Raw genomic sequence first — 10,513 nt, forward strand, 5'->3', positions numbered from 1 at the left:
TATATTATACAACATCATAATCATAAGTATTTTTAATACGAATCTAACAGAATTCATTTTGTCACTAATAAAACCAGGTCTTCATATTGTAGAAACAGGGACATCCGATTTGATCCGATTTGCACTGCAAATCGGCTTTTTTTTGTGTGACTACGCTGCAAATCGGCTGTCACACTGTCACTATTCTGCCAAAACTGGGTCCTCATGTTTCCCAAGATTTTGTAGATTAGCATTTACAAAGCATTAGTTTTCAAAAATTGCAAATTTTTCTTCACAAACTATATAACAAGATGCTTGTTGTGTTAAACTATTAATCCCTCCGTCCTGGATGTCGACGAAATAAGACTTTGCCGCTTTCATGTTTCATATGGTGGTAGTAGTTGGTCGACGAAATACAGGTTAGTGCTCTCGTGCTCGGTCACACGTGTCCTTGGACCACCTCATTCCTAGGGCAAAGCGAAAGCCTTTGTGGCTCCTTAGTCCTTACCTATCAGCCTCCAACCATGATCTTAACGCATTCGTACACACAGAAATTAAGAGATAAAAGATGTTAATGTTACTTTGAACATCTTTTGCAATACATGTTGGATCCAACTTTCGATATACAAATACCTCACAACTTGAGGTATTCTCGGCAGTATATTAACACAACAAAAAAACTGAAGAGTCTGTTTAGCCAACAACCATGTGTTTCAATAAAAGGTAGCACATGGTTGTTTGCTAGCTACAAAACACACAATTTGTAACAGAGGAAAAACCATGTGTTTTAGCACAAGCTAGCACATGGTTGTTGGTTGCTTGTATAACACATTCCAAGATAGAAGAAACCATGTGTTTTAGCATAAGGTAGCACACGTTTTTAAAAAAAGGCTCACTTAGAGGAAATCTATTATAATTTCTGTGCAACCAAAGTTGGCCATTAACTAAAATGACAAAATGGCCCATTTAACAGCAGCAAGCAGCAACTCATAAGAGAAGCCCAAAACCATGAATACATAGGAATATAACTAAAATTATAAATTGACCCATTTAACAGCAGCAGCCCATAATAAAAGCCCAAAACCATGAATACATAGGAATATAAAGACTCGGGAGAGAAGCAAAGCAAAAACAGATTTGCTGCGTGGGGAAAGCCTATGCTCTGCTCATGCAGAGCAGGGTAAAGGGAGAGACATCAGATTGCAAAGAAGAACAGGAAATTTCAAGAAGAAGAACTACAAGACTGATCCATACCTCATCAACAAAGGTTAGTAAACACACGTACAAGCTTATTGACAAAATAATAACACTGCCACTACAAAAAGAAACTCTGCCACAAATCAAAATTAACTCAGAGCACCCAACTATTTCAGATGCTGCTAGATTTTGCAATCTTATATGCAAATTAAGTGTAATGCACTATATCGATGAAATTACTACGAAACAAAATATTTACTCACACATAATGAGATGTTCTCGGTGAAAAAATGCACAATGATTATGATCTACAAAAATTACAAAACAAGAACATGAAAATTGCATGTTTCAAATAGTGCAAATACTACATGTTGTTAATGCAATTATACTGTATATGTATATAAATACAGAATCCAGCTCATGAATGTGGAGCCTGCTCACAATACCATTTTTTGCTATAACAACACTACCATGCTTGATTTGTTACAGCTAAATAGTCAATCATCGTAGAATTAACTTACCATTTTCTGTAATGGCAGCTGATACAGATTCATCGAGATCACCAGAGTTTCCAATGCAAGTGGTACAGCCATAGCCAACAGTATGAAATCCTTGATGATTAAGTATTCTTGAAGGCCACTGTAAATAGGAATCACTAGAAGCAAGTACTTCGTGACAACTCCTGATCCAGGGGCAAGGCTTGTCTTCACCCATGGTTTAACCTGAAAACAAGTGCCATCTCACATCAGCAGAAAGCACAGAAAAGGCACTCAGCATAACAGCCCATGATTACATTACTAGAGGACTAACCTCAAGACCCAACTCGCAGGCTTTCTTAGCTACAAGACCAGCACCAAGCATAACACTAAGATTTGAGGTGTTTGTGCAGCTAGTTATTGTTGCTATAACAACACTACCATGCTTGATTTCTGTTGGCTGCCCGTGAAAGTCAAATTTGACAACCATATCCTGCTGCTCCTTTGGCACTTCAAATAGATACCTTTTGCTTACTGTCAGTTTTCTAAAGCAAATAGGGTTCACAGGAAAGATGCAGTGTGGTCCTGAGAACCTAGTGAGGCAGTGAAACCAAAGCTACATTCATCATCAGCACCTACTGCTACTGGAAAATGCAGCAGACATGCACAACACTGGTAAAGCCAGCAAGGATGACTTGTTTATCATATTAACAAAGATAGATGACAAACTAGGACACAACCACAAAATCATGACAAATATAAAATGCAATTTAGTAACAAATATACTAGCTCTAGCACAAATCACAAGTAACAATTTAGTAACAACAAGGCTAACGGTTCAACAACAGCATATTGCGTATGCTTAGAACTAAAATTGCAGTGCCTGATACTTGCAATCTATATTATAGCAAACTGTAATTATGTAACTGAATCTTTAAATTGTTTGATTTACTGAATCTTTAAGTTGTCTGATAAAAAATAGTTCTTTGGTATCACTAAAGTACAACTGGCATAAGACATAAGTGCTCCTGTAGCAGTGTCATTGACAGAAAACCACCTAATAAAACAAGCTACAGGTGGAAAATGGTGCTTCTGGGGTTTGTATTATATTGATGTGCGAGGACAAGGACAAAAATGAGACGTGTATTGGCACAAATCAGAATTAACAAAGTTCATGAAGTGATAACATAAATCACAAAAGACATTTTTTTACTATGAAAGGACAATAGCAAAAATTTGGCTTGGGCAAGCACAAACCACGATAAACAAAGGAAAATGTGAGTTAGCACAAATCACAAGAGATAATTTTTTTCTATGAAAGGACAAGAACAAAAACTTAGTGTGGGCAGGCACAAATCACAATAAACAGATGAAAAGGTATGTTAGCACAAATCACAAGAAATAATTTTTTCTATGAAAGGACAAGGACAAAAAAGAGGTGTGTTGCCACAAATCACAATTAACAGTATCTCTGAGGAATACTCTATATTTTTGTTACCTATCCCGTCCATGATACTTGGATAAAAGGAACCATGACCACGCCACCAAATAGAGCGTGCTAATATAGTTACATTGTTACACTGTTACAGAGATAATATTAAGAGTTTAGCTTCACATTGTACTCTTAGTTTTTACCACCATAATCAGTGCCATCTTCCTCTCAATTGAACTAGACTGGAAGTATGCTAACTGTGCCATTTTCACTACCATTTGAAATTTTACTTTAGGGAGACTGATCAGTTCACCACAAAACTCTGGACTATGTTAGCATAAAGACAAATCTGATTCTATAGACAGCAATTAGGTTTGTGCTGAGCCCTCACAAGGAGGGCTTCTAACCATCTAAGCACGGAGCCAGAGTCATCGGTGGTGCGGACGCGGGCGTGGAGGTCCGCGAGGTCGATGTGTCTAGTGGCGAGCGCGACCTGCGTGGCCTTGAGGTCTGCATGGAGGTTCCACACAATCAAACAATAGAAATAAATCAGTCCTTTGTTCCATCCTCATTCTAAAATGAGGAGGAGGCGACCGACAGGCGGAAACAATAGAAACAATCAAACACGGAAAGGGGTTCCACACCCTATATTCAACCTTTGTTCCATCCTCATTCTAAAATGCCCAAACAATCAAACAATAGAAATAAATCAGTCCTACAACAGATTTTCAATTGATGAGTTTTAGAAACTACGGCATTGTGAATATTCAGAGTAGTACTTTATCCCAGAAATGGAAAGGGAAACAAATAAATCTATATATCATTGGGCATTAGCGCATCAGAAACTCGAATTTGCATCATCCATTTAGATGTCCTAAAGGGGAATCTGAGTAACCGAGTAAGATCATCATTTATAGAGCTGCAAGCCCAGAATGTTGTCACAAGATAACAGTCCAATACTTAGTTAGATTCAAGCTAATGAGTTGGCAGAAGCCGAAAGTCTACTTTTTTATATATAACATTATTGCCCATGCTAACGCTACGGTTCTCCCATTACTTAAACCAAAAGAAAACTAAAAAAACAGATCCAAATATCATCTTCTAGTTAAGTTTTTATCTTCACATGGCCGGAAGAAGAAAAATCTAACACAAAATTGAAGAAAAAAACAGAACAAATTCTTGATCTGCAGTTTCAGATCGAAAACCACAAAAGCTATGATAATATAGCTTTCCATCACTGGTATCAGTGGAATAAAAGCGCTTGGGGTAATTGTTTCATCATCAATCAGCCAGCTCAAGAGTTGACAAATTATACTCCAGAACCATCCAATCAGTATTTTAGTACCACATAGATGCCGAAAATGAAAAGATCTAACACTACAAAAAACAGACCAGCAACACACTGCATGGATCTACGAAAAAAGCAGATCTGCACATTACAGTGCTCATATAAGTCATAAACATCAAAAGGACAAAAAAGAAAGCCTAAAGAAAATTCTGAAAAGCACACCTAATGGCAAACGAAAAAAAGAAAAAAGAAAAAGAAAACCTGACACAAAATGAATATTCAGACAGGGATAGCACTAGTACGAGCTAACAAAAAATATATATTCACGTCAGTCTAAAACACCAATCTGAGGTAATATAAAGCAAAAAGAAGGAAAATCATGGCTAAAAACAGTCTAAAAATTTAGCTCACTGCTGCAGTACTGTTCTAGCCAGACCAGATACTAATCAAGAATTGTTCACCTATAGAAAAACCCGCAGCACCAAAAAGGACTGACTGAGCTAAATTGAGACAAAATAAAATGATTTGTCCGAAAAGCAGAGTCTGTAGGGAAACTGAAAAACTACTGAACTGCAGACAGGAAACTAGCAGAACACTATAAGCTAAAGCTACTACTGCTGGACAGGCCAAAAGTGCTACCTGAAACTAAAACTAAAAGCACCAGAATAGCCACAAGATTTGAAAGACAGTCAATACTAAATCAGATGACCACTACACACGATTAACTGAGCAACTAGACTATCTAAGCACAGATACTAGCTTGCAAGAATTAAATACTAGATGAATATGTAGTAAGAAAGGGACGTTGCACAGAGATTTAATTCGCAAATTGCTACCTGGAAGTTGACTGCACTTTGTCAATCTGAAAAGCAAGAGTTCGGTTGTATTGCTCAATGGCTGCTACTACTGATATTGCTCAACTTGTAAAAATGACAGACCAAGATAAAACAGATACGAGCGCAAGCTGCTAAAAGAGCATGATCAGCCAGAAGAAAACACAGAAGATTAGCAGCACGATCAAATGAAGACTGAACTGGGAACAAAAAACTGCTGGTGATTCTCTGAACTAAGCCGAACATTGAAATGAAACCCAGGTGGGCGATTCTCCCCACCTGGATTTCAGCCTTCAGTCAAAAAGAGAATGATATAGGAATAAACACTATACAACTGAGATTTCAAGCAGATCACAAGCACCATACAAGCACCACACAGGCAAAAAGATCACAAGCACCTTACAAGCACCAAGGAAAAAAAATCACAAACACCATGGATTTGCTGCTGCAGTAACTGAACTTGTGGTAGATTGGATATGCTCCTACACCATCCGATCCTCCACTCAGTAGCTCGCATCCACAGGGCACTGCATATCCATAGCGGCAATAGCTATTTCCTCATCAAGCTCCCACAACGCTGACAATGACACACTTACAGTTGAGGAATCACATTTGCAGTAGCTGAATCACATTTACAGTTGCTGAATTAACAGCCTATCCTACTTCACTTTTTGGACCAAATACAGAAGTTGAAAAATCATGTCAAATACCATCATTACTTGCAAAAAATCAAACAAACATTGGAATGTCTGGTTCCTCTCTCTCCTTCCCTCCCTCCCTGGGTGCTTGCTTTGCTTCCCCCAAGCTGCAAGATCCCAAGGAAGCTGAGCCACCGACCACCTCGAGAAGAAGTGAACTGAAACTGGCAGCAGGAACACACGCAATAACTGAAAGTGCACACCACATCCACACACGTGCCTAGCGATGGAGTGACAACCATCGGCTTGCTTCCGGCGATGGCCATTGCCAACCCCGCCCCATCTCCTTCGTCATGCGTACAAGACATCCCACACATCACCCTCCTCCACCTCGCCTGACATCATCCCCGCTTCGGTAACAAACACCGCTCCAATCAGCGCCCGGTCGCTCGTCGTCGGCTGCGAAGAAGCGACAGCACACAACGCAAATCCAACACACAAAAGACAAAATCTCCAGCGAGACGACGCCCGTCCAGATGAGGCGAAAGCAAGCGACTTCATCCTCTCTGGACTCGAACCACAAATACATCAAACATACCATCAAATCCTAGAACAATCAATCAAACAACTACAGAACCAGATCTATTGAACCAATGACCCCCCAACAACAGAGTTCAAATCAAGGGACAGCGCGCGCCGTACCAAGGTACCTGCCGACCTCTAGCAATGGCGCACTGCGCCCTCGTCGTTGGAGACGGCCGCCGCCCGCGCTGCTCGGGAGAGCTCGTCCAGGCACGACCTGTGCCGCCGCTCGGGGACCTCGTCCGGTCGCGACCCGCACCGCCGCTTGGGGGACCTCGCACGGGCCCTCGCCGGCCGCGGCCATGGAGGACTGCCCCGCCGTGGCCTTAGGTAGGTGGGCGTCGTGCCCGGAAATGTGCGCCGCTACGCCTGGGCGAGAAGAGGATAGAGGAAGGGGAAAGGTTGCAGCCGGTCTCACCCACCGGAGAAGTGAGTCGATGCGTGGCCTTGAGGTCCGTAGGTCAGAGAAACAAAATAGAAACGCCACATCGAACGACCCAGCAGACACGCGCGAGACGGATCCTAGGGACAGAAAATCCATGTGCCAACCAATAAAAAAACACACATGTGTTGTATAGCAACAAAAACCTCTCCCCTTCAAATTCTTGAGAGAACGAATTAATAGCATCACAAAAAGAAAAACAGATGAACACAAGAATTGATGAACAATCTGTCAGCTAGCTATGTACACTTGTAAATTCGCAATACACTCATGCCCTGCTCAGGGTCGGCGGGCTCTCTGGTCTCTTCACGGCGCTGGCGTACCGGCTCCGCAGCGGGCTCTCCGCGTGCACGGCCGACATGACATGCCTCTTGCCCTGCCGGCTGCCCGCCTCCGCCTCCGCCTCCACCTGGTCATCGTCGTTGGTGACAGTGACACCGTCCGCGCAGGCCTCGACGGCCTGAGCCGGCTTGGCCTCCGCCTCAGCGGCGGCGCCTCCGACCGTGAAGACGAAGGGGCCCATGGGCACGTCGTCGTCGAGCGCCAGCAGCGGCTCGAGCGCGTCGACGACGTCGCGCATGCTGGGCCTGGCCTTGGGCACGCTCTGCAGGCACTGGTGCGCGACCTTGGCGGCCTTCTCCGCGGCGCGCGCCGAGTACTGCATCTCCAGGCTGGGGTCCATGAAGCGGTGCAGCCTGTCGGCGCGGCGGAGGTAAGGGCGCGCCCAGTCCACGAGGTTCTGCTCGCGCCGGCCCCGGCGCTTGTCGACGGAGCGCCTGCCCGTGAGCAGCTCCAGGAGCACCACGCCGAAGCTGTACACGTCGCTCTTCGCCGTCAGGTGGCCCGTCAGGATGTACTCCGGCGCCGCGTACCCGTGCGTGCCCATCACGCGCGTCGTCACGTGCGTCTCGTCCCCCTGCGGACCCTCCTTCGCCAGCCCAAAATCGGACAGCTTCGCCGTGTAGTCCTGAAAATGAATTTCAAACTTGAGGTCAGACACGATTCAAAATTCGGCAGCAGTTGTTTGAGGAAAAGTACTGTGCGTTTGTAGTGGTTGGGATGAAGACATCACTGTTTGTTGCGTTTTGCAACTGCTACAAAGCATCAGGATCCAAAATCCAAACTAACCACGATATTATAATGCTCCAGCTGCTAGGTTATCCCTAACGGCCGGCACCTAGAATAAAACCAGAGGCTTTTGCTACTAATTTGTCGGTAGTTGCAAAGCAAATCAGATTTGAGCACGAGTGTTGAATCCTTAAAAAAGAAGGGTTTGACACGGAACGGTTGACAACGTGGGAGCAATTAGCATGGTTGGCGTGTAGGTAAGAAACATATAGCATTTCTGTTTTATATAGAGCGAAGAAAAATACAGTTCGCTTGAAGAAAGAATCTGCAACGTGCATGACAACGACTACGCACCCAATGGGGCAATTCTTTACCGTCCTAAAATTGCTCGCTCGTCAGTAAAGAGGTCGTCGGGTTGGCGTTCTTTTGTGGAAATGTGCTGTAAGCTAGCTGTTGATTGATGCTGAGGGAAAAAAGAGAGAGATTGGACTTGGTGAGGCTTACCGAGTCGAGAAGAATATTGGAGGCCTTGAAGTCGCGGTAGATGACGGGCGTCTCGGCCTCGTGCAGGAACGCCAGCCCCTTGGCCGCGCCGACGGCGATCTTGAGCCGCGTCGACCATGGCAGCGACGCAAGGAGATCTGCAGCCAGGCACATGTAACAGGAGCTGTTAGTCAACTAATCGATCAGAGGCACCCAAATTAAGAACTAGTGTGTTAGCAGCAGTAGTGCTTACTCTTGAAAAGATGGTTCTCGAGGCTTTGCCTGGGCATGTACTCGTACACCAGCATCCGGTGGTCGTCCTGGTTGCAGAAGCCCACCAACTTGACCAGATGCGGATGGCTCAGCATCCCGAGGTACACCACCTCCGCCTGATCAGGACAAGACAGCGCAACCAGATCAGGACTCGATTCAGATTTATCAGCACGCAAGTAGCAGTGGTTGATTCAGATGGGAAGAACGTACCAGCCACTCGCGGTGTCCCTGGACGCCGTCGCTGTCGAGGTACTTGACGGCGACGTGCTGCGGCTGGAGCCCCGGGCGGAGGCGTCCGTCGACGAAGCCCTTGTAGACGGGGCCGAACCCGCCCTCGCCGAGGAAGTTGGTGGTGGAGAAGTTCTTGGTGGCGGCCCTGAGCTCGTCCAGCGTGAAGGCGTGCAGCTTGGTGGTCTCCAGCTTCCGCGACAGGTCCTGCAGCGACAGCGACCGCAGGTTCGCCGTGCTCAGCCGCCGCAGCGTCGGCTTCCCGCCGCGGCGCCTGCCCGCCGCCGCCGCGGTCTCATGCCCCTGCTCCTGCTCGCCGCCGCCGGCCCCGAAGCACCCCAGCAGGCGCTTCCTCAGCCCCATGACGATGTGCAAATCGAAACCGCCCGCGTCGATCTCGTCTCGTACGTCCTCGTCGCTTCGCCGCACGGACCAAGGAGCACGACGCTCGCCGGCGAAGAGAGCCTTGGAGCTAGAGAAGGTGTCGGTCGCTGGCGAAGTGGCGAGGTAGAGAACACGGAGGCACGGCGCGGTGGCAGGGTATATAAAGGCGAGTAGGCAGCGGCTTTGTTCGTGTGGGCGTGGCTTCGAGGTGGGTGAAGGTTGGGGAAGCGTCGCCTTTTTTACTTTTTCTGGGGGTAGTAGCCCGGGACCGGGAGATTTAATTATCGCTACTCTAATTCGGCAGGTGATGGAATTAGCTGGAGTGAGTGCTTGAATCATTGGTGATGCCGGCCGGGGCTGGGGTCGGTTAGTTAGCGGGTGAAAGCTCCGTGAAACGTATCCTATGGCTTTTGTTTTTATTCCAGAAATGTTATATAACACATATGTGTTTTAGCAAAAAAAAAAAAAAACATATGGATTTTTTTCTCTCTTCCTCTCTCCTTCTCACCGGTGATCACCGGCGTCGACGACGGCGACCGGTGAGCTCGCCCCGGCGCCCGCGTCCACACCGGCCATGGCAGTGGCGGTGGCGGTGGCGGCGGCGGATTTGTGATTTGTCCTTTTATAGAAAAAATTATGATCTGTGATCTGTGAGGCTGGAGGTAGAAGAAGGGTGGATGCTGTTGGACCTTAATCCTATGGTGCAAAAAAATTTATGTGTTGAAACTGCATAAAACACGTGGTTGTGTTTTTTTAAACGATTATCATATGACGTTGGTGATCGCTGATGTGCGCATCGACGTGTATCGATCGACGCAGCCTGCCTAGCCGTGGCCGACGGGGACGCGCCAACAACTGGTGGACGAAACCGGCCCCGTTCTTATCGGTAGGGCAGCAGTTAGACTGTTTATGTTAGAGTGATGTGTGCTGCTAGTATTTGTTTAATTTTCTCGGTTTTATATGGATGGTAGGGCGGGTTTACGTGCTAGCTAGGTGATCTTTTTGTATGGTTGCGTTTCAACTCCCAGCAGGCCTGGCGCAGCCCATTGTTTTAAAACTCGATCTTTGTCGTTATTGCTCATATGCAAGCGAAAATTATCTTGTTTGGTCATATGCTAACGGGTGGTTTCGTTGGTTGGTTCGGTTGTGTCTTCTTATCATTTTTTTTATTATAGAGGCAACTCACGTACTTAAAAAATACAGTCGAGAG

At 45.7% G+C, this 10,513-nt stretch overlaps 2 protein-coding genes, 1 non-coding gene and 1 pseudogene across 3 annotated transcripts; all 4 read right to left on the reverse strand.

Moving 5' to 3' along the window:
- Positions 1-329: 329 nt before the first annotated feature.
- Positions 330-6,862, reverse strand: LOC136525376 (uncharacterized). Its single transcript, XM_066518382.1, has 4 exons — positions 6,546-6,862; positions 1,987-2,162; positions 1,698-1,898; positions 330-508 (listed from the first exon to the last, which is right to left on the reverse strand). Exons 1-4 carry the CDS (start codon positions 6,727-6,729, stop codon positions 491-493), a joined length of 579 nt encoding a protein of 192 aa, XP_066374479.1. The 5' UTR covers positions 6,730-6,862; the 3' UTR covers positions 330-490.
- Positions 3,919-4,001, reverse strand: LOC136530179 (small nucleolar RNA snoR60; annotated as a pseudogene).
- Positions 4,270-4,375, reverse strand: LOC136530158 (small nucleolar RNA Z194). The gene has a single exon (XR_010777652.1). It is a non-coding gene; the product is annotated as a small nucleolar RNA Z194 (small nucleolar RNA).
- Positions 6,863-6,987: 125 nt separating the features above from the next.
- On the reverse strand, positions 6,988-9,530 carry LOC136525375 (serine/threonine-protein kinase RIPK-like). Its single transcript, XM_066518381.1, has 4 exons — positions 8,902-9,530; positions 8,672-8,807; positions 8,440-8,576; positions 6,988-7,834 (listed from the first exon to the last, which is right to left on the reverse strand). The coding sequence occupies exons 1-4, from the start codon at positions 9,280-9,282 to the stop codon at positions 7,136-7,138; spliced, it is 1,353 nt and encodes a 450-aa protein (XP_066374478.1). The 5' UTR covers positions 9,283-9,530; the 3' UTR covers positions 6,988-7,135.
- Between the last annotated feature and the right edge of the window lie 983 nt (positions 9,531-10,513).

The sequence above is a fragment of the Miscanthus floridulus genome, chromosome 19, assembly GCF_019320115.1.
Source record: "Miscanthus floridulus cultivar M001 chromosome 19, ASM1932011v1, whole genome shotgun sequence".
Taxonomy (NCBI): Eukaryota; Viridiplantae; Streptophyta; class Magnoliopsida; order Poales; family Poaceae; genus Miscanthus; species Miscanthus floridulus.

What these genes read in the sequence shown, in the direction of transcription:
- LOC136525376 (XM_066518382.1), bottom strand. Translation starts at nt 6,729, where the DNA reads ATGGCCGCGGCCGGCGAGGGCCCGTGCGAGGTCCCCCAAGCGGCGGTG. An exon ending in AGAGGTCGGCAGGTACCTTG is followed by an intron (nt 2,163 to 6,545) that starts GTACGGCGCGCG and finishes ATCTATTTGAAG; the next exon opens with TGCCAAAGGAGCAGCAGGAT. An exon ending in CCTGCGAGTTGGGTCTTGAG is followed by an intron (nt 1,899 to 1,986) that starts GTTAGTCCTCTA and finishes ACTTGTTTTCAG; the next exon opens with GTTAAACCATGGGTGAAGAC.
- LOC136525375 (XM_066518381.1), bottom strand. Translation starts at nt 9,282, where the DNA reads ATGGGGCTGAGGAAGCGCCTGCTGGGGTGCTTCGGGGCCGGCGGCGGC. An exon ending in AGGGACACCGCGAGTGGCTG is followed by an intron (nt 8,808 to 8,901) that starts GTACGTTCTTCC and finishes TGTCCTGATCAG; the next exon opens with GCGGAGGTGGTGTACCTCGG. An exon ending in CGAGAACCATCTTTTCAAGA is followed by an intron (nt 8,577 to 8,671) that starts GTAAGCACTACT and finishes GCCTGGCTGCAG; the next exon opens with ATCTCCTTGCGTCGCTGCCA.